General features: G+C 39.7%; 1 protein-coding gene across 1 annotated transcript in view; it reads left to right on the forward strand.

Annotated features, from left to right (window-relative positions):
* The window catches only part of HDAC9 (histone deacetylase 9), a 486,360-nt gene extending 479,385 nt beyond the window's left edge, over window positions 1-6,975 (forward strand). Inside the window, exon 27 of the mRNA XM_075082978.1 lies at window positions 430-6,975. Coding sequence (XP_074939079.1) covers window positions 430-469 — 40 coding nt within the window. The 3' untranslated portion in view covers window positions 470-6,975. The remainder of the gene's footprint in view (window positions 1-429) is intronic.
* The last annotated feature ends 17,329 nt before the right edge of the window (window positions 6,976-24,304 follow it).

The following is a 24,304-nucleotide window of genomic DNA, read 5'->3' on the forward strand; positions in this document are numbered from 1 at the left end:
AGAAACACTGCTAACTACTTGACTACTAGTGAACTATTTCACTTTAACGGTATGGGTCTGCTTGAAAAAATAAATGCATGTATTTTTAATTGCAAAAGCTTGTAAAATAAAAGTATCACAGCTATTTTTTTCATGAAATTATTTGACTCTGTTGACACAAAGCATGTACATTTCTGGACAAAAAGTTGTAAAATATTCTGACATATTTTAATATAAACAGGAACATTTTCAGTGATTGCTTGGATCTAAAATGTTTTTCCACTTGACATTTGTTTATACTTCCTAGGAAAGAAACTCTATTTATGGATAACTGAATAACACAAATAAACATCAGAGAGAGCTGAAAAATCAGCTTTGATTATGCATGAAAATCTACAATGTCATTGTGTACTCTTGTGCCGTATTCTGATTGCCTGTTTATTTTTACAGAGCTGCTGGCGAGCCCATGGAAGAAGAGCCAGCCTTGTGAAGTGCCAAGTCCTCCCTGATATTTCCTGTGGGTGACATCATTGTGTATCCCCCCAAAGCACCCTCAGACATGTCTTGTCTGCTGCTTGGGTGGCACAGATCAGATGGAACATAAACACTGGGCACAAAACTCTGAATAGCAGCTTCACTTGTTCTTTGGATGGACTTGAAAGGGCCCTAAAGATTCCTTAAATGTAACCGCTACAATTCTAGAGTTACAGTAAAACGGGCTTGGGAGAAAGAGCCTAGAGCATGCTTTTTATATGCTGTTTGACCCACTCACCAACATAAATTGTGAAATAGAGTATTACAAAATTCTACATGATAGATTATAGATACGAGAATTGCAACAGCCAGCAAAATACTAAGTAAACTCCATGAATCACTTTCTGACACGTTTTACTGGGTAATTTTTTTTCATACTGTGTTAAATTGTTAATAGAATTTGTTTTCTTTGCTCTGTGTAATGGAAAAAAAACCCTACCCTTTATTTTACGTGCCATTTTTTAACCCCATGTAATGAGTTCTTAGCTGAATAAGTGAAAGGTGTGTCGATTGCGATGAGGGATTTTAGCTAAAGGGAAAGCACTTCTTATTGTACTATAAGTCCCCCGAAGTACTGTGCTTGGTGGTACGTTGTTTTGTTTTCCCTTTCTTCGGCTACCCCTCCTCATTTCATGTAAGCTTTTCCATCGTAAAAACACATTCACAGTTCTCTAAAACGAGTGATCTTCTGCCTTTAAAAAAAAAAGTGCTGTACCCTCTGTAGTTGACAGTAGCTCTCACCAGATGCGCAGCAGAGATCAAGTAGTCTCTGAAAAACGGATGGCTTTTCAAATGTGCTTTTAGTTTGTTCTGAAATGTTTCTACGTACTGCTTCTAAGATCAGCGAACTTCAGTAACTGCGTGCAGCTCATTTGAAGCTCAGGTGTTTCTTTGGAGGTTGTGTTGGGGGGGTTTTTTTACAGGTCACCATGTGAATACGAACTGATTCTTTTATGTAGTCCTGCACCAAGAGAACTGATGTTGTTTAAGAAGCTTCAAAGGGTTTAGGCTTTATTTTAGATCCCCAAAGTGCAGCAAGATCTCCCCGCAACGTGACTTTAGCTGTTTAATTCTGTGTTTGAGAACGTAACATAGAGTTGTGCCTTTAGCTGATAATGAACATTTAAACTGTTACACGTGTTGCCTTACCGTCAGAGAGAGAGATAGGGCATGTATGTAAGACTACTTCAAATGAACAAAACTCTGCTACAGCAACTTTTATTTTGTTTACAACTTTCTCACCTAATGAACCCTGGGAGATACCTTGAAGTATTCGACTTACAGTATTTGATAGCTCGCTCAGCTTCTAAAAGCAAATGATGTTCATTTTTATATATTTTCCAAACTCAAAAGATATATTAAAGCCATAAGTGAAGACTGTCATGCTTTTTATTCTGAAATCTGAAAGGAACCTTAATTAAAACAAGATTTTGGGGAAGGCCATGATATGAAAGATATGGAACAATATGGTTTCAGTTATAGGCAGACTCAAACCTGTAAATCAAAGATGAAAGATTTCACTCAAATAGAATTATATAATTCTCTTTTGTTATGCAGTCAGACTATATCTTTCATGCATTTGGGTTTGTTTACGATTAGCATTTTAATTTTAAAGACTTTTATTACTTATACAAAAGCTCTCTGCTACAAGTTAGAAATCTGAGGCATGCTTTGAAAAGGGAACTCTAAAAAAGGAACGTCATTTCCTATAATGTGAAGTAAACTTTTATTCTGAAAGGCTTACTCTAAAATGGATGTATGCCCCTCAGAAAGTGAAATAAAATTCTATCCCCCATTTACAAGCCAAAATCATGCTCATTTTAGTAATGCAAAGAGTCCCAGCAGGCTAAATTAACTCCTGGTGTAAGCCACCTTGCCTGATTTTGGGCTCTTCTGAAGGGGTTGTTCACATGACTAAAGCAATCAGGAGTTCATCCTGTATTTTCAGCAGACTTGTGATGGCAATCTTAGTTGTCATTTACCGTAATTTTTTTGTGGTCATCAAAGAAGTTTCCCTTCAAGGAAACCAAGGACCATAGATGATGAGTTGGGTAACTTGTAGAGCTTTTCACATTTTGAAATAATGGCTGCAAAATTTTAACTGAGTGCATAGTAAGATCATTCTAAAATTTACCCCACAAATGAAAAGTCTGCTTGTGTCCTCACCTTGCATGAAATTGAATATGAATTGTAGCCTGAAATGTAAGTTACAAACTGTATCAATTAAAGTGTATATTCTAGGGTGGAAATCAGCTAAAGCTGTACTTTGTAGCTGGAAATGCTTTTAAAATGCCAGAATAATTTGAATTAAACCACATTATAAACTCACACTTATACATTTGTACAGGCATAGTCCCAGACAGACATCTAGACATGCTATTGGTTAAAGTTAGGATCATTTGGATAAGCAAATGTGCAAATAAACTGCACGCAGATTGTGTCCAGAGCTCTGTTCTCACTGAAGTCAATAGCAAAATCCTCTTTGATTTCAACAGGAGATGGATCAGGCCCTGTTGGTTTTTTTTTTTTCCTTAAAGTCCAGAACACCATTACTTTTTGATTATGTCATTACAAGGCACCATACAGCCCTCTGGGAAATGATCAAGGCTTATGGTGAATATCAACACTTCCTTCAAAGCAGACCTGGGCTTTCTGAGAGGGCAGTTTCACTTGCTGCTGTTTTCTTCTCACAGTATTTTTTATTACCATCAATAGCTCCCCATGGATTACAGTTAAAATATCTCCAAGCAATTTTAGACATACTTCCAGAAAAATATTCACAGAGATGCTCTTAAAAATGCCCGGTTTTAGCTGGATTCAACAACAAATTCCAAGAATTTCAGAAAGATGCATGAATTGCATGTTTCTCTGTTCCTAATGATCAAATTCAGAGGCTTGGGAGCTGTTTTTGAAGATATGTCACAGTCTTCTGTCTCCCATAGACCTCAGCTTAGGCTAGGGAGATTGACACCTCTGAAAATTAAGTCCCAGATATTTCAAGCTGGCTGCCAAAATATCTACATCTGAGCTTTGATTCCTTCTAAAAATGAGCTGAAATGGATAAACGAGGTGGGGTAAATGGTGGTTTCTGTCAGTGATTCCATGGAGAAGGTGAAGCTGAGGATGTGGCAGAGAGCTCTCGAGCCAGGGTGACCCTCTGCCTGGTGCTGGTGGCAGGGGGCTGCAGGTGGGTGGGAGGACATCCCAAAGCACCGCCACCCCAGGCTGCAATTGCCATTAGCAGCAAATCCTTGCCTCACTGGGGAAGTGTGCAGGAATTTGCACTCTGCCTCTGGATCAAGGTGTCTCTAAGCCACCAAACTCCAGAATGAGAGATGTCTCAGCAGCAAGTACCACTAGCATGCTTGCTCCTGTTCATATTCTTCCCTAGTGTTAGGGACTACATATTAAGCTCAGTGGGGCTTTTCTTGTATTCCTGTATTTTTCTTGTACTGTTAGGTCATTAAATACTTTTCTTGTATTCTTATGTCCTTAAATTCATAGTAGGAAGTGAAAATTAAAAGGGTATGATTCAGGATATCAAGAAAATAATTATTTTTATCCAGCTTAATGCTTTTACCTGAGCTAAAGTGGGAACAAAGATGAACAGTAAATTTCAGAACTATTAAAACCTGAGTGTCTGGCACTTCATTTTTAGACTCTGTGTTCAGGAATTCTGTATGTTCTCATTTGGCTTTAATATGCAGCAATGAAATGCTTGATTATACGATCCTTTTTCAGGCAAAATTCCTAGCGAGTAATCAAAGTTCATAGGAATTTTGCCAGTGTAAAGATGACAGAATTAATCCCTTTTTTAATTATATGCTTTACTAATTTTACTTTCAGTGAAAATGAAGTAACTAATTCCAAGCAAGTGAATCTGAGGAAAATAAAATCATTAAGGTGTCTTAAATAAACAACATAAAAGAAAAAGAAAATGCAGCTGTTATGCAAACAAAGATGGCTGTTTCTTTACTTTGCAAAAAAGTCCAACAACGTGCTGCCCCCTGAAAGTGGCAAAATGAATCCCTCCCTAGAGTATGTGGTATTTGAGTTGGTGTCTTATCTAAGTGCAGCCTCCCTGAAAAGCTGAAAGTCATAACCAGAGATGAAATATTAGAAAGGTTTTGCTGCAGCCAACACCAGAGGTCCTGTAGAGAACAAGAATGTAGAGACTGACTAATTTGTGTAGACAGACAGCAGGACACTTTCGGGGCAATGTGTCTGGGACGAAGAATTAGAGGGAACTTTTCCAAAGGCACTGATGGCTGTGAGGCAACTGACTTCTATTAGCTTGCAGGGCCAAGGAGATACATTTATGATTTGGGAAATGCCCCCTCCGTCCCACAGGCATGCCTGCATGCATGCAGACGTGAACCTCGCTATACAATTTCTAGTCCTAAGCAGCAGCAGCCAGGTGTGCTGCCCTGACACTGTATGCTCTGCATTTGCCCAAGAAACTATCAGCCCCTAGCAGACACTTCATAACGTGACTGATAGGGGAGATTTTTGTAATTTTTTTTTTATTTTTCTCAATAGTGGCCTTTTCAGAAGTGTAGCAGTGCACGGTTGTTTTATTTTAAAAGGTCACAATGGAGCTTTGTGAACCATTGTACTCTTCTTTTTTTTTTTTTTTTTTACAGACTCCATATGGAAGTAAAACAGACTATGTACATGGTGGGGGAACCTGCTGGGAAAGAATTTCTCTTAAATCAAGTTTCTGCTACCTGCTTTTCATCCTGGATTTGGAGGAGTTTGGATTCTTAATTATCATTTAAGCTTTTACTTTGTCATGTCACTTGCTTTGGTTTTTTACCTATAATTGAATTCACCCTTATAACACATAGAAAATCACCAAAAATAAGTCTGTCTTTTCTGACAGATGGCCCTGCCCTTGGTGTGGGAATGAGAATAGCTTATCTTTGTCACTTCTAGCAGCACTTAAATGCTTCATTTTTGTGACAGATCCAAACTGGAGTGGTATTTTATGAGTACGATTTAGCTGGCTGTCTGCTGATCGTTAAAAAAAGAAATTGTGAAACTCGCATTCCTCTCTAACCTCAAAAGGGACCCATTTTGATTTTAACAATGTAATATCTTCACTTGATCCAAAAGGTTTTTGTCCCATGACATCTTGTTACTAGCTCAGTTTTAGTCTCTAGCAAATAACACACCACAGAGAGCAAAGACCAAAAAGGACATTCCAGCAACTATTAATTATATCTCTTCTGCACAATCCTTCATCCTGCTGTAGTGCCATGCTCTGTGGTTCAGCATATTAGAAGAGTTTATAGCAAAATATAAATTGCTCGGCACCATCAAAGATACTGCTGTTCGGAGGTTAATTAGCACACTGTGAGTTGAGCTGTAATTTATAAGGAAGACATGCTCCTGCGTGGATGGTCTAAATGCAAGTGACGCATAAAACCAGTGGCACCAGTACTGTGCAGTGAGAGTGATTCTGTGCTAAGATCTCCACACATTATCCCCTTCCCGATGGTACGCCTGCATGTTGAGGCTCATTTGCAATAGCAGAGCTGTAGGATGCCCTGATTCAAAGACCACTGAAATCCCTTTTCTGACAGGCTTTGGGTGATATCTGGGAGGCAGCTAGAGAAGAAACCTTAACTTTGTGCTCAGCCACACACAAACTGTAAGAACAGCGCAGATACAGATCTGAACTCAGCCCCGCATCCCTGTTTCTGCTATGAAGTGCCACTTCTGCTTCTAGAGAAGCCTGTCTGGAAGAGCATTGACACCAGTGGATATATTCTATTGACTTCAGCGGGCTTCAGGAAGGTGTATAATACATCCTGTGTTATGGGAACAGGTTCATATTCATGTGTCTTTCTGCTTAGTTTGCTGCTATTTTAAATTTCTTGATTGGCTTAATATTCCAAGTTAGGATGCAGTAGGAAAGCATAAAGCAATACCTGGTGAAGTCATAACTAAAGATTTCAAAGCAAACTCATTGCTGTGGGTTTTTACAACACTGACTTTTTGGTCTAGGGATGCACAGCTGAAATGTCTATTTTTTTTCTTGGAAAATTGATGTTACTATCTGTTTCTATGATAAAAACCAGTCCTTTTACTCAAAGCACTGAAAGTATACCTGTAATTTGTCTTTCCAGGCAGATCAGATTCTAAGGGATAAAGCGTCAGTGGGACTGACCCAAAGGGCAACATTTTTAAAGGTCAATAGTAATATTTCCACAACAGTAAAAGGAACCTGTGGATTATTGTTATTATTCCTGATACATTTTTGTATCTGAAAGCATCCAATGAGTAATGTTAAGTAATATTGTGCTCCAAAACATTGTTGATGGTATATATGCGAGCATTGGATTGGCGTGAAATAGTCTTCAACCGAGCTGTTAAAATCTTGTTTTGTGTTTTGTATAATTCTTTGGCTATAGTCTTGTCCTAGTGTGAATAAAAGCTATTTGAAGTAAGCTTGTCTGATACTCTCAGCTTTCTTTTTTTTTGCCTGTTTTTTTTTAATCAGCGCTAAAAAGAAGTGGAGCTTTGAACATGCCACCCTGGTTGGATCATAGGAATCTGACTGTTAAAATATAAAGGGCGGAGCATGGCAAAGCTGGAGTGCATAAAAAAGGAACCACAAATGTTAATGTAAAAGTAATGTTACATAGCAGGCTAAAACCCACACAAAGCAGAGCATTGCAGAGCTCCGGCTTATAACACCAAGCTCATATTCTATAGTTCCTTTGGCTCATTGTCCTGAGGCGTTGCAGAACACATAATTCTCCTCCCAGTGAAACAATTTAAATAGTACATGCGCTGTTTTGAAAGCTGTAAGGCCCCTGCTTTGTGGGAGGTGGGGAATATCCAGCACACTGCAGCAATACTCTGGATCATGGTATCACGCCAGCCCTGCTGCTGTAAAACTTGGAGTTGTTACGCAGATACAACAGACCTGTTTTGAGAAAGGCACCCCGCAAAAGCAGTGGAGTGAGGAAGGACTGTGTTTGCTGTGAGAACACTTTGATCACTTGCACGTCGTCAAAAGTAACTCACAGATTGAGGTCCCTGAGATTGCTCCTGTGTGTGTAGCTTCATGCACCTAAATCTGAAAGCCGAGCAGGCAGAAGGGTAGCTGGGAAGTACAGGCACTTGACTTGCACATGTAAATCCCTACCTCCTGGCAGCTGTCCAGAGGTGGATTAAAACCAAAATGAAGCAAAACAGCACCCTATAATTTTAGCTTTATTTCATTCTTCAGAATAACACATCTTTTTCCTTTCAGGGGAAAAAGACCCCAGCCCCAGAAACCCATAGCTCCATTCCAATCAATAAAATATTGTTTGAAAATTTGGACGTGTAACATGTAATTTCCTTGGCATATTTCAAAGAAGTTCCATGCCCAGAGGAGCTTAATCTATCCAGTCTATCTATCTGCTTCTCTGCTTTGCTTGTTTCCTGTGATTCCATTGTGATAAATTGCAGAGCCCTGTGATAAAACGCATTCATCATGTCTTTATGGCTGCCTCACCTGCATTTCGTACATCAAATCCTCTCGCCTGGGACTACTTCTAACATTCCAACCTTGTGAGAGGCTCCAGATAGACACCGCTGCTGCTTTAAAATCAACCTGCCACAGAAATTACCCTGCCTTTGAGAAGTGGAGTGTGTTTTTGGAAACCTTCAGGCTAACAGTGCTTCTAGGAATCTCCTGTAGGTGGGTGGGAGTGAATCCTTCCAGATTCTTTCTCTCATGCTTTTTCACTGCTTCCCCTGGAGATCCTCCCCTCCCAAGGAAAAATCTTTCTTTCCACTGGCAGCTTTGAAAGGAGTAGCAAGAGTTGGATGGCTCCTAGTCAGAAAGGGTAAATAGTGTCATAAAAGCTGGATGAGTTGGTGTTGAGCCATTGCTCTTCTTCCTTATTTCTACCTCTTTCCATACTAAATGAGAGGAAGATGACGTTAAAACTACAGTTTCAGCATACCTTTGAGATACATTTTTCTTTTTTTTTTCCCCCCTTTTTTTAAATAGAAAAGGGTTTTCTTTTTCCCTTTGCTATCACAGTGGCACAGGTACAGTACTCCCGGAGACTTGGAAAATAAAGTTTCAGGATTCTTGTTACATTCTTCTCTGGATTTGCCTATAAAAGGGAGCAGGTTCAGTGAAAACCCAGAATGAAGTTCTGTACTTTACTAGAAGCTGAGTAGGGGCATGAGTCCCAGATTTTGTGCAAACTTTAGCTCATGGTCTACTCAGCTTGTATGCTGCTTCAGGCTGGGTTTCTCTGTCCACATATCACTGAGAAATACCCAGCTTGTTATGACTGCCACATTAATGTCTTCATAGATTAATAGATAAATAACTTCATAGATTAATAACTAAATAGAGCATTGCTAGTAAGATCCAAAATTGCCTCTTCTGTGGTATATTTTATGTACAAGGAACATAATTTTGCATCATTGAGATCATTATAGCAATTTAATGCATTGTTTTTTAACTGGCTAATCTAATTAAATATTAGTCTGTGCTAAAGTTATTAAGGTTATCAAAACAAAATATGCATCAATCATTTAATCAAGGTAAAAACATGCATTACGAATATTTATGTCCCCCCCACACTCAGTACAGGGTCACTTTCCGTATTCACAGTACCTAATCTTAGCTGTGACAGAGGCCCAGCCTAACTACATGCAATTCTGCCAGACTCTACACAGTAAAAAGGGTACGAACGTAACTGGGGTCATTTGTAATAATTTCTTCTCAACTTCTTGCCTTTCATTGCCTAAAATCTGCTCTCCAAATTTGGCTATGTTGGGCAACATGACCAGTAAAGGTCTAACATTTTTCTCAGTATTTTAGATAATCTAGTCTTGAGAATCTTATAGAAACATCTGTAGTTAAACTAGGATAGAGTCTATAATTAAACTAGTCTTGTTATGATTAATTTGGTCTATAAGCAGGGATAAATAAGATGATTCCCTGTTCTAGCTATCAAATGCAGCAGGAAAAATAACAACTGATTCTAAGGAAACAAAACAAAAATTAATTCTGCAATTGATTTCTCTCATTCTCAACAGCCTCTCCTCCTCCCTTCAAAATCATCTTATATGTATGATGTTAACCAAAATGCAAATGTGTGTTGTCTGCCACTAGGGCTAATGTGTAGCAGTTCCATCTCTGCCACCTTAGCCAGTCCCAGCTCCTGAGCTACTGCCTGCAGCGGGTGTTTGGGTTCACGACGAAAGTTGAGTATATAGTTTAAGAACAGCTGTAACAACATCTGTAAACACTGAAAAGAACAGAAAAACTTTAAAAAGGAATATGTGCACTCCAGTTATCCTTTAAAATGTCCAACAAATTATTTCATGAAAAGTATCATCACAGCATAGTATTGCCTTGTAATTAAATCTTTGGAATTTTTAGGAATATTAGATACTTAAAAATCTCTCCATCTTCATTGACCTACAGTAGCTCATGTTGCCTCCTTTAGAGCCTGTATCTGCACTGGGCATGTAAATCTAGAGTGGAAACAGATAGCTCTTCCTGAATCCTCTTTGTAATGTTAAAATTTGTGCGTACCCATGATTGCTCTCCTTTCATCTGCTGCAGGTGTAAGTAACTCTTTCTTTGATTACTGGTTGATGGCACAATATGGAAGGAGCGGTCCTGGTCCCAAGTCATGATTCCTCAGACTCTTATGTAGGTCTTGCTGCTTCTTGGGATTGCCAAACACGTAACCTATGGGAATGCGAGTGGTTTATTGACTGAGCTGATAAGGTTTACTGAGAATTGATGGTGGCTAGCAAGTATCTGGCTGCACAGAACTTTCTGTTTTGATTTTTTTTTTTTAGGTTAGGAGAAAAAGATGCCAGAAAAAATAGTACTGGTATTAACACTGAAGTGCTGATGAACAGTCAGTGCTAGTGCACACCATGTCTGTCTTTCTCTTCCATTTCAGTAGGAAGTAGACTTACTCTGAATAGCAAAACAGCCCAAACTGAATTACTTTTTAGTGCTTTTTTAAAACTGAGTGGATTGAAGAAATAATTTTATTTCTGTGGCATTCAACACAAAAATCCCTGATCCTTGTAAACACCCAGGGTTTCATCCTCACAACATCCACAAAAGCAGGCCAGTTGTTGCCTCTTTTCACAGATAGGATTAAAAGTATTGTTCGAGGATCCACACAGAGCTTGTAGCTGATGGAAGAATCTCCTGAGCTACAGTCCAAATGCCAGCACCCAGACAGTCCATGTGACTATATTTCTTCCAGATGCCTTCACACTATAAAGTAAGTGTGTGTGTATTTGTGACTTTAGATGCTGAATCTGCCTCTTCTAATTTTAGCTCATTGTTTTGAGCTTGCTTGTTCTCTGGCATGTGTATTACTTACTGGAACATTGCTAAAGAACAAAAACTTTTATTTATTTTTTCAAAGGAGACTGTAAGAGCATATAGAGAAGACGTGGGATTTTTATGAATCATATCCTGTAGCTTCCTTGTGTTTTTTTCTTACTCGCTCCCTGTTTTTCAATGACCTTCACGAAACAAAGAGAACCATTTGGGTTGTGTAAAACTCCATGTGCAGGGACTAGACCTTTCCTTTACGCTGCTAGATGTGTTGACTGTTGTGATTTGCATACAGATTGCAAAGAACACAAAAATATCGATAAATACTGCATTTGTGTGAGGGATAACAACTCAACCATTTCAGATGAGGCTTCAGGGTATTTGGAAGGAAGTTATCATAAGACTGTCACTGCTTATAAGCATAAGGTTGTGGTCCTTATTACCAAAAAAAGAAATATCAGCCCAGTCCTTATGCCCCATACCAACCTTAGGGGTTCGGTGAATGGACAACTCAGAACGGGCATATGCTGTGTGTACCAAGCCCTCACAAATGAATGTAAAGCAAAGCCTTAACTCACATTGTAAGTTGAGTCAGGAATTTTGGAAAAACCTGCTTCTTGCTGAAAAGGTGATTTCTCAGCTCTGCTTCTATTTTCTGCCTACTTAGACTTCCTTTGAGTAGTACTAATGATTTTCAAGACATGTTTCGCTTAATCCTCCTATATACAGTTGTCTAAGCATCTTCTTTAATGCATGAAGGAAGCAGGGTGGTACATATGATGAGATAACCCTTATTAAACTGTAACTTTGGAGTGCATCTTCCTGTAAGGGTCTCTCAGGAAGTCTGAGGTGTTATGATCAAAATACATGCTCTTAACTACAGGCAACCAAGAAACTGGAGACAAGAGTGTGCATGTTTCTAGCATGAGGGAGACCTGCATTGGTACTGTGCACCACATACCCACTAGATCTGTGGTGATAGGACCTTCACAGTGTAGAGCACTATGACATGATTCAAAAGGTCTGGGACATCCTTTATCCCCTTGCAGAATCAGAATAAGCTGCTGGAGAGACGCCTGTGAAAGCCCACAGAAGGTCTAAACCCAGCTGCACTGCTGTGAGTCTCAGGGATGAGTGGGAAAGGATGAGAAGACTCTACAGTTACACCTGAAAAATGAATCGTTAACTGTGATACGGACACCAACTGGTATCTGAGCAGCTCAGAGGAAAGTTTAAAATGAAATCACAGCAAAAAGTGAGCTCCAATCTCATGTACCCATCTTTGGTTCAAAAAGAATGAAGAAGCAAGGCATGATACAGGAACAATTATCCCAATTATGTAACTTCTGTCACCTCCTCATGTTATGCATATGTCTTTATGAAAGGAGTTTTAAGGGCAGTATGAACTACATCTAGAAATTGAAAGGAAAATATACTCCAGGGAGAGCTTACACTGTATGCTGTATAATTCCATGGCTGAATTCACAAGTGGCACAACCTTTGCTAAAGGGCGTGTGCTAAGTCACACAAACAGGTCAGAGGGGAACAGGCACATTGATCACATTGGGTCTCCCATTTCTTCTCCATACAGTAACAACAATAAAAATTCTCCATAGTGGTGTGTTAATGCCAAGCTTCCTGGCAGCAGCCTGTGAGAGTTATTGTATGTGGAGTCAAGCAGTCCCACAGGTGATGAAGCTGGTGTGGTTGGGAGCCTGGCAGGAGTGCTGGCAAACTGTCTGTTTGCTTTGCAGACTTTTAGACCAAATTTTATGTGTACATGTGGGGTAATATCTGCTGCCCGAAGACTGACTGTCCAAGAAACTCACTAAGAGATTTGAGACAAGTGCAGTCTGTTTTCTGATGCTATAGTGTCTGTACCTAGTACCTATATCCCTGGCTTATAGCAGGAACAAATCAGCATGAGGTTTGGTGTGTGCCCATATAATCACACAAATCCGAAATACTTTTTAACAATAGATATAATGGCAATAGAATACCTGAAGTCACAATCCCAAAAAATGTAATTGAAGAGGATTAATGAAGAATGCTACCTGTAAAAACAGCATCAGATCATTGTTAAAATGAGAGAACAGTATGTCCTATTGCTGGTGCTGAGACATATAAATTTTGTGATGAACATTTCTCTGCTCCTTAGTTCACCACTCACAAAAGACAGTAATAATTACCTGATTTCTAGATATGTTGTGAAGCAAAGAAAGTCTCTGTGAAGTGCATTGAGGACACCAGAAAAAAGACACTGAAATCTGTTGAAAAATATAGATTTTTATAACTGCGATGCTGCTAAAATCATAAATTATTATTTATAAATTAATAATAAATTAAGTCTACTATAAGCATTTACAGCATTTTCTTTAAAATCATGTTTTTAGATGATATTACAGTTGGTCACAAAACATCAGTGCTAGGCTTTCAAAGGCCTAGCTTCTTCAGTCCAGCGGGCGTTCCCAGAGCTGCTGCTGAGCTGCTTCCTAGTCCTGTGAGCATCGGCATTGCCTGAGCCCCCCTGGCTGCCAGCTCCTGGGCTCCTTCCCTGGCCAAGCTTCTCTATGATCCTCAGCATAGGTGTTTTCAGAGGATGTCACCAGACTCATGTCCCACCAAGAGGGGCTTTTGTGATGGGGCATCTTCCCTCCCCTCTGCACTCACGGTTTGAGAATTCCACTATTTTTATGGGAAGACATGCTGCTGTCAATTTTAGACATGTACATCCCCAGTCTGCCTGATCTGGGAGACATGTCTATTCTTCTCTGTCCCAGTCACTACCATTCCTGCAGAGAACCCTGGTCTCCAGGACATTGAACAGAGCTGGGCAGACTTCAGAAGACAGGAGAAACCAGCTTTTCAAATGCTGCTTTCATTCCTCTTCAGAACAAATCTCTCTATCTTTTCTTTTTCAATAACATGAGATTAAAACCTTGGGGAAGGGGGCAGAGGGAAATGCTCAGCCTTTTTGTGTTATTATTTTTGTTTCACTTGGTTTTGGAAACACGGCCAGGTTATTCCCAGGATGAAATATATTCCCCAGTACTCTGTCAGTTGCTGACTGTGTCTGATAGTCCTGTCAGCTTCGCAGCTGCTCTTAATAGCCATACCCTTCTTGCTGTGGGACTGCACCCCAACCTCCTGGAGCAGTATCTAACTGCCGAGCTACACAGACATGCTTGCTCTGTCTCTCACTCTCCCAATGGATATTTAACTAACATGTATTTAACTAAAGTGTAAGTCAGAGCTGCTTTCAGTGCCCCCAGTTTTAGTTCCCTCATAGCTGCTTTGAGTTGTCATCCCCCTCTGGGCAAGGACTGAGGCTGTGTCTTTCTCAAAGCCTTGCTGATCTAAACACGGGAGAAAAGGCAGAAGCACATTGTTCCAGCTGGTTTTGTGCATGGTCTAATCCTGGAGGTGTGCTTGGAGAAAACGTGGCAGAATGGGGCCCATGGATGGCATAGATTTGGGTCAGTTGCCTGGGGCTGTGGGTCCTGAACCAGGGTTTTGCTCCAAACTGGAATGCCAAAAATCGAGGCAGTTTTGAGGAAATGGATTTAACTTTTCCTCCTAAATTTGAGCAGCAATGTCTACTTCTAAAATAAGCCAAGCATGAATATTTGTGTAAACTAGATTTTGGCCCGATTGGAATTCGGATCCAAATTCAGAGCTGCATTTAAACTGTAATGTATTTCTAACATTGCTATATGAAAGGAGGGTGAACTGTCCCCAAGGATGAAATGATTACCACCATTCCAATATTCTCTTTTTCTTTTCCAATATATCTTCAAATATATTTTATAAAGCAGCCAGGTGTGGAACAGCCAGGGACAATCAGGAGAGTTATTTGTGAAAATATGCCTTCTGGGCAGGCTACAGATCACAAAGCGTGAGCAACAGCAAGCTGGACAGGAGAGCCCTGGCTTCTGAGGTAAAGGCAACTATACCTGGTATCTTCCATGAACTGGACACCCAGAAGGGCCAGGGTCAAATATGTCCTGTGCTGTGGATTAAAATAGCAACAGGTGGGATTCCTGATGGTGTTTTGGTAGGCTCTTAAAAGACTAAACATATTCTTTCATTTCCCTGTGCCAAATAATAAAATGCAAGGAAAAGTCCTCACTGCCTGTCGTAGAGTTGGTTTGTTTTGTCTGCAGAATTTTTGTCTATCTTACTCCCTACTACAGCATCTCCTTCCTTTTTATCTCACACACTTTCTGTGTATGTTATAGCCCACATGAATATCGATACTAAAAATAAAGTTGCATTAGCTGTATATGTCCTGAGAGGGCAAGTATACAAAGAGAAGTTCATAAAGCCAACAGAAGATATAATTTAAGAGTCATGTTCCCCTGAACAATTAATCGAGGTTAAGAATAAGAATAAAGTACACTCATTTAAACTTGTCTTTCTAGCTATAGCTTTTATTCCCATTTGATTTCATTTATTTTTCCACCATAACCTTTGCCTCATTTGAATTACTGTTTCCCACAATCAAATATGTTAGTATAATGGTAAAGATTTCCAGAAGGACTTTTTTTCCCTCTGCTACTTCAGGAAAGGCTCTGCATGTAAACTGCTATATGACTGCATGCAAAGTACACACACTAAACATGATACGCTTATTTTATCATTTGTAGCTAAAGAGATTTAATTATTTAAGTGGATGTAATTTAATGTTATGGCATCCCTCAAATTGCAGTACTGAAATTACTTTAATCTATACTTTGGCTGGGGAAAAGCATGAGAAATCTAAAAGCTCACAAAAAAACCCCTGAAACCTAGAAAGGAGCCACTTCTATGGGTTGTGCAGAAGTCCTCATTACATCTTTTCAGGAAGCAGTAGTACAAGTTCCACTTTTTCAAGAGCTTTGTTATCTGTTGAACTTTTTATGGGCTCTTTATCATGTCATCACTTAGAGTGGTTTGCCACTAGCCTGCTTATGTGTCAAAATTGAAATGGGGGCTCTAGGCAAGCTACATCACATACTGTGCCTTCTACAGCCTGTGCGAAAAGGGAGGCAGTAGGCGGTCCGTCCTTTCAGGGACATTGAGTGCTGAACTTTTGCTGCTTTTAATCTTAACGAAAGTCTCTTAATTAGAAGTTGTGAATCTTTTCCCATTGTTTACATGCCTCTCAAAGCCAGCAGCAACAACAAAGCAGTGACAGAGTTGTGTGAAAATAGCAACAACAAACCACTGTATTCAGACTCTTAAATATTATACATTTTAAAACAAAAACCTCTCTAGATTCACATCTGTGCTTTCTAGCAACCAGTACTCTCTGCGAAAATCAGTCCGAGTTCCTTCAAGAGTAGTTCATTAAGAATCTGTGCTTTATAAACTGGGTGTGGTATCCTGTTTTTTTTAATGACTTAAGCACATTTTGAGCTAAGTAGACTAGCTGTCTAATACTTTTGCTAGAATGGAAATACCAAAGTCAGCTCTCATTATTACCGGAATCTTTTCTATGAGAAGCCATCACAAACAGAAGTTCGTCATATCTGGATTTAAATAAATTTAGCTTCTTAGTAATTCTATAATGACCATGGGCTACCTCCTATTCCCACTGAAGTCAGTGGGATTGCTGCCATTAACTTCAATAAGCTTGGGATTTGGTTTCCTTTCATCAAAGATTGTTCCAAATGTAGAGCCCTGCAGCTTCAGTTAGGTATATGCCTCCATCCCAGTTTAGCGTGAAGTTAAAAGGACTTCTTGCAATAAACTAAAGCATTTGACTTCCTTTTAAAGCCACCTCCTGCTACCACCCGTTGAGACTAGGAGAGCTGCCCTGGTTTTTTGGGTTTATGAGTATGTTTCTTTTTCCACTGTGGATGACTATGTTAGCTGCTCCAAAGTTATTCCTCCAACAACCCGGAACCTCTGTGGGAACGGAGGTGGAGTGGTTTGATCTTAGTCTGTCATCCTGCCTCTAGAAGAACCATGAGGAGAAAGCTACATTTTCTCTCTAGATGCCTGGCACTAATAATAGCTAATGCAAAGAGGAGCTTAAAGCAGTAAGCAGACCCTGTGAATATAAGTTGAACAGCTCATCTGTGCATACTGTACCTACAAAACCAACCTGCTGCTAGAAAAATCTTATGTCAACTTAAACGCTCCTGGAACAGAAATTATTTTTTCTTACTTATATTCTGCTTTAAGATACACCAGAAAAGACAATCAAACAGTTGCTTGGACAGTGAAACAGCAGCTAAAAGAGCCTGACTCCAAAATCTCTGTTTTTATCAAGGCAGCTTTGTCCATTGCTCCCATTTCTGTAGTTACAGAAGGTACTAATTATTCTACCTCCCAATCATAGTTTGTTCCAAGTTTGGATGGAGAGAGAAATCCTTACAGAACTCTGTTTATTCAGTTAATGCCAAGGAGGAAAGAGAGTTGCCTCAAAGCTGGTGAAAAATAGTGTGAGCAATAATAGGGAACAGGAAGAAAGCAATGCAAACTGATCTTCAAAATGGTGTGTGGCAACACACAGACAAGGTAAGTCAATCAAGCAGAGCAGAATGAAAACATCTGAAAAATGGTCTTACTCAAACTGCAGCCTTCTGCAATACTTGTAGAGCACAGCATCCCATCCGCTCTGCATACAAGCAGTTCTTGAGTGCTTTTACTATGACTGGCAGAAACCCATTTGCTCTTGTATGAGGTTTGGGAGGTTCCTACCAAACAGATTCAGTACATTCCATAGGGTAGCTTGCCTGAAAATAGGTTTTTAAGAAGCAAGGTTTTAGTTAGAATTAACGTTCATGTATGCAGTATGTCAGAAGCCTGACCAAAACCTACTGAAATAGAAATAATTCTTTAGTTATTACAGTCAGCTGTGAATAAGACCTCCAGAGGGCTCAGACTTTAAATGCCCAAACTCTGAGGATGTCTCTCTCTCCCACAGGGATTTATTACTGAAACAGAAACCCACTACTGAAGACAGCCATCCCTGGCATATTAATATGTTTGACTTATTTCCAAAGGTGTTTGATTTGCTATTTGTATCTGTGTCTGTAATAAGCAAGTGGTTTTAATGTGTGTAGGAGAAGAGTAGTGGCTCTTAACATGTGAAACATGAGTCTCCATGGGAATGTAACAAACCTGGCTGAACAACAGCACTGCTTGCATTTCTATATATGTATCTGTCTTGCTCCTGCTTCTGTCATCTTACCCCTTGGATGATACATAACATCAGTATTGGCTCACTTTTCTGTCTGCTTTCTTCATGTGATCTAATTAGAGTGTGCCCTCCATGATAAAATATTCCCATATAAGCTAGATTTGTGCTTTTGCTTGTTTATATCTCTGTGCATCATTTAGCCCCAAAATGTATTTTGCAGCAATTTATTGCAGTAAATCTGAAGAGCAGACTTCAGCAATTTTACATTTGATCAAGCGTTATTTCTCAACTGAAACTGCTTTGAAATTGTTTTGAAACTGTAAAACAAAGATGGGAATGTAAAGCATACCGTGAAATCAGAGGAGAGTTCAAGGATAATAGAACAGTAACTCACAGAGATGTTCTGGAAAAATGTTCTGTGCTATAAAAGACAGATTATTGTCTTTGTCTTTTCCGATTACTGAATTAATCTGTATTGTTCTGCAGGGACATGGTGGTTGCTCATTGGTTTTGAAGCACAGTTTTACTCAGAAGGTATTTATTTGTGGCAAACACACCTTTAAGTTATGCAGCAGCATTCTCCACTCTGTTGAGCACTGTTTAAAATGTTGTTCATGGTGCTCAGAACAGAACAGAATGCAGCCCTATAGGTGTTTTAGCCAAAGGCTAGATTGTGACCACTTCATTCCTGCTGGGGAGTAGTTTCTCAAATGAGAAACATCATTGAAGAGAGCAAGAGTGTAATTTATTTGTGTGAGTAACTTATTACAACATTTTTTGTTCTCCGTTGGCTTTTCTCCTACATATGATCCATGTGCAAGAAATAACAGCTTTAGTTTTCACATTAAAAAGTTGAACCTGCAGGGGTAATGAGGTGTGTGGAGGGGTTTCCAGTCACTTGTGAACTAACCTGGAAATTACTAAGCTGCGGAGATCTTCCCAGAATGCTGCTTCTACAAAATAATTTATTTCTCAGAGTACAGAACTGTCAAGAGTGTGATTGACAAAAATAAACTTCAGTCATTAAAGTAAGCAGCTAAACCACCAAGTACCCACAGAGGATGAGCTTGTTGAGTCAGAAGATGTTACTTTAATGAAGTCACTTTAAAAAGTAGAATTGTATTTTAAGATAAATTAGATTAGATGGATATCTGCCAAACTACCATGGCTGTATTTAGGTTAGCTACCCATCCAAATGCCAGATTACATGAGCGTAGAGTACTATAATGCTCCATATATGTCTATCTCTGGCTCTGTACATACCACAGCTATGAATATATGTACCATCATGGAATCGAAACAATAGGGGAGCTGATTCTTAGCTGTATATAGTATTTTAGCTCCACTGAATGTAAAGTCTGATGATGATTTTCCTCCAGGGAAAATCCTGGCCTCCCTAAAGTTAGTCTTCAGTAATTGCATGCACCAGCCCTAGGAGGGTCCAGCCGCACTCTTGGGATGTGCAGATAGATGCAGCAAGCTTCAACTGAGGGGTGACCATATTGTGTCTAGACCTTGAAGAGGTTTCTTTGCTCAAGTGTTCTCAGTGGTTTAGCATGTCACCAAGTACCTGTGAGGCCATTCAGAGGCAGGCAGGTGTGAAAAATGGCAGTCTTACGGTCCCTGCAGAATTTTCAGCAAATAAGCATCAGCACAGAGGCCGTGACTTCACACTTCAGCATTTCATTTTTTTAATCCAGTCTCTAATCCATTTATTCTACGAAGTGAAACATTCCAAAATTACAAAGGGATTTATGTTCCTTGAACATGTGTGAGCTGGCTGGAAAGACTTGCGAATTCTTCATACCTTTTGCTATAGCTAACTTTTGGTCCATCTTCACAGCAGAGTTGACTAACCTGTATTTCCCACACCTCTTCAAACCTCTCAGCTTCAGGCTGCTTTCTGATATAAATGATACCCAATGAGAATGGCTTTTTTCAGAAGAAAATTGCAATAGAAATGTCAAAACATGAGGATAACTACAGCGGGAAAACACTCTTAATGTGTGCCAAACACTAACTTACGGAAGCTGACCAGGTTCTCATAAATGACTATTGACCCTGGCAAGAGGGTGGTGATTTTTCTCACTGCTAACATTAATGATAATTCCATAAAGTGGCAATAATAATTAAATAAATACAGAGGCAGTGGTGTTAACTAGGTTAGGTAGTGGTAGTCACTGTGACTGTGCTTATTTTGTTACATTGGTGTAGCCAAGAAAAACCTTATCTTATGAAAACAGTAGTTCCCAAAATGCACTCCTTTTAGAGAAATTAATTCTCTTCAACACGGGTTTCCAAAATAAATACAACACTATATTTTAAATTTACTTATCCAAATCTATCAGGACACTCTAACCAAGCAATAACCCAAATCAGGATAACCTTAGTTAGCATGTTACCCCTTAGCTATGAAGCTGCTGTTAGTTCCACTTATGGTATGTCTTCATATGTTAATACAACGTGGTTTAGCTCACTCTCTTTGAGTTTTCTTTTTTTTTCAATAGAGCTGGAAAGAATGTTTTCACCAAATGGAGTGCATTCCAAGAGTGATGGTTTTCTGTTGGAGTTATGAATTTGAAAAGGATCACTACCTCCCATTGAACAGGCCCCAGAATTTATGTACTTTCTTTGGCCAACATTTGAATCTGGCTCTGAAGCCAGATATGAGAAACAAAGCATGCTGGAAGATTATCTTTGTTTTCTTGGTTTCTTAGCCTATGTATATACTGCATAGAGGAAAATATACGCTACTTGTTCATTTGACAGCTTCCATCCTTTTAGATGCCTTTCCTGACCTCTCTTCCCTATCTGTACTCCCTTCATGCACCTTCTAAGCAGCTTGGGATGTGTGCCACATGGTAAAAGGAAGAAATAGATTTTACATTATACAGAGAAACGGTCCAGGTTCTTTTTTATCTGAATCACATGAAAACCTAAACGCCAAAACCACTTCTTTCCCCATCCGCCTTCAACCTCCCCCAGCCCTTCTGAAAATAGTAAAATATTGTTATTGCGAGGTTAAACATTGACACAGACATCTCAAATTTTTGGACTCCCTTTGGTACAGGAAAAAAAAATGTTGATTAATTCTTTGATTTCTTCTCAATCAAAATTTAGTTCCAAATGCAAGTTGAAGAGCTTTAGAGAACCTATCCTTCACCAGAAAGGCCCTTGTTTATTGCAGAAGCTGGAACAATCTTTCCTCCTGATACTTTCACTTCACTGTAGCAGAAGTTGCCTTAATTCAGTCATTCTGATGCTCTGTACTTTTAGAAGAATCCCTGGAGGTCCCTCAACCCCTTCAAAAGAAAGAAATAACAAACTGAAAGTCGCCTTTAATCTTTAAAAAAGATTAAAGTTAAATTTAAAAAATTACATTAAAGTTTCAAAGTCAGCCACAATGTCTTGAGTCCATTTCGTCAGCTATATCCATTATATAAGACACCTAGAAACACAATGAATAGCTGATGAAGTCTGCAGTTTCCATACTATATCTATCGCACTTACACAAATTTGTTTTATGTATTTCTTCTGTGCTTTCTTGTAGGAGAAGTACCTTTTTGTTTTCTTCCTAGGACACCGTACCTGACAATGGGTCAAAACTGGCATGAATACTTGCAGCAGTTGTTAAAGTATCCATGAGATGGTCTCAGCACCCTATGAAGCCAACCCAGCAGAAGAGCTCCAAAACTGGTATTTAAAGTTTTTCCAGATTAGAAATACCCCAGGGGCCAATAGTATGATCTGCTCTTCCTCAAGGATACCTCATCTATTGAAGCTGTTCCATGGATTAGTGAGCAGGGGTACAACTGCAGCTTTGGGACCTAAAAAGGTGATTGTGTAAGAAGTTAAAGTGCAGAAGGAAGTAAAATATACTAGGTTATTAGAGCTAGAGCTGGGATGTTTCTGGTTCACATCAGAGAAAAACCCCCGGGAAGGAGCTATGCCCACCAAGCCTTCAGGCTGGTCCAAGAAAACTTCATTTCTGCAAAGAGTTCAATGCATTCAAATTCTTTCCCATGCAAGCAGTGGATCAAAGACTTTCCTGCTCTGCCGTACAACACAGAGTCGCCAGGCTCACGACACAGGCCAAATGAAAGCAATTTTGGGTGGGATCTCTAAGAAGGTCACACCCCTTGGCTAGTTAGAAAAGCATTAGCTTCTTCAGCAGAACTGTGGAAAGAAATCCTGTGAGAAGTTTGCAGCCCTCTTAAACACATGTATGCCTAGCTCACATTTAGGTGTTAGATCCTGGTGGATGCTTTATCATGCTGTTCCCTATGACTGAGCAGACATAGAGCTTGGCTGTAGTGCCTTCTTTTTCTGCTTTAGGCTATACTCCCTCACATCAGTTACATGACGCAGAGGTGGTGGGGGATCAGCAGTAGTAACGATCCTCCTATACAACTTCACCATCAGGACTCATCTTGGCTTTCTCTGTATTCCAGCTCAGTGCCTGGATTTCTCACATGCTGGGGTGAAAGACATTCAGTTGTTCAGAAGCACACTTGCCATTCATTACCGGATACCCTACTGGACACCCTCACAGGGTGAGACCACGATCTTTTCTTAGCTGATCTGCCTTAAAGCCACTAAGCTCCTTTTGGTAAATAGCTGGAGTGTGACTTTCAAGCCAAAGGAAATTGCAGCCTTCTACTCTGGGTATGTATTTACAGTAGTGAGAGGAGATTAAAGCATTGGCAGCAGCTCTGAGCAGACCAAGGAGATGGGTACTTGAGAATGGTCAGAGATGGAATGAAGAGATGAGAACTTTAAAGAAGGGAAAAAGTTTTAATTGGGATTTCCACTGTGTGAAAATAAACAGAAAATGTTTCCTCACAGCATCATCATTTGATAGGCAAACATTAAGATTTATTAACTAATAATCCTACAAGACAGTGATCAATAAAAGAATATGATAAAAGGAATGTAAAATTTTATTATTCTTCAGTTGGATACAGCTTTTCCAGCCAGGGCTATAGGGATATAAACTGTCAAGTAAAATGATTCATCTTTAACACCTGTTTCATTTGAGGGATTCCTTTGCTTAAAATGAGTCTCCAGAATGTTTCTAGCATCTCTACTATCAAGGGGGAAAGGAAGGTTATTGCAGCCTCCAAAGTTAGCCGGATGCATAAGCGAGGTTGCTGCAGCAACCTCCAATAAAAGTGGACCCCAGAGTCAGAGATGTACTTTTGTTAGCTGGCAAAGACCTGGGGAAAATGTAAATCTGCCTTTCTGTATAAGTCTGCATTTCCCTCTCTTTCTGTTTATTGCATTCATAATGTTTTCTGTCACCACTTTAGCTGAAAATAATATTGAAAAGGCTTTTCTCAGTTTCATCTGCAGTAGATTTATGTATAATATCACAGCTGACCACCGGTGATACCCTAGATTTGGAAGATAAATGTTTCAAGTGAACTCTTCTGTGCGTGCTTGGCTTTTTCCTCTCTCTCCAAGAAATTTTCCATACCACAAAGAAAACAATGCAGAACATTGACTAGGGATATTGCAGCAGTGCTTCAGAGTTAAGAAATTCTTTCTGTTTTTCTTAGAGTTTTAACATCCACCTCTGATCACTGTGAAATCTAGTGTGAACCCAAAGAGTTGTGAGACAGGGTCTGCAGATGTTTAAAGAGAGGAATTAGCTCTCAGTTTCTTCTCAGGCTAAGGTGAGTGAGAGAAGAGAGTCACACTGACTACCCTGAAAACAGATGAGGTCACCCACTTCTTATGCCATTTAGTGCCTTGGTCCTGCATCTTCCTCAGGGAAAGAAATAGAAAACGGTAATTCAGAAAAACTGGGTCTTGCTATGGACTGGGTTGAGAAGCTTACCTTGTGCCTGTACAAACTGAGCAGGCAGCAAGCTGTTTGTATCCATAGGTCCTGTGCATCTCAGAGGGATAGTTAATACACAGTACGTACAGTTGCTACCTATTCATGGTCTGGTTTTTTGAGTATTGGGAGAAATCTGAACAAAAGAAGGCATTAGTTACAATAGTAAAGTAATCTAAACCCAGCAAAAACTCAGAGGATGAAAGGAAAATAAACGATGCACTTGACTGTGCTTCAGCAGGTTAAAAGTTTATAAAAGGAGCACTTGCAGCACAGAGCGAGCAGTACAAATGGGACATGAAGAGGACTTGTGGCAACACAGGGCACAGCAGGGAGGGTTAAGGCTGAAGGGCATGTGAGAGAAAACTTGGAGGATGCCAGGGTTCAATAGTTAACAGGGAATTTATGAGGGCTGATAGCTGTTGGCCCTACATTCTTCCCTTCCTAAAGGCGCTGCCTTGCTCAGGGGAGGTTTTAATCTCTTTCACTCTCT

This window comes from Phalacrocorax aristotelis, chromosome 2 (assembly GCF_949628215.1).
Source record: "Phalacrocorax aristotelis chromosome 2, bGulAri2.1, whole genome shotgun sequence".
Taxonomy (NCBI): domain Eukaryota; kingdom Metazoa; phylum Chordata; class Aves; order Suliformes; family Phalacrocoracidae; genus Phalacrocorax; species Phalacrocorax aristotelis.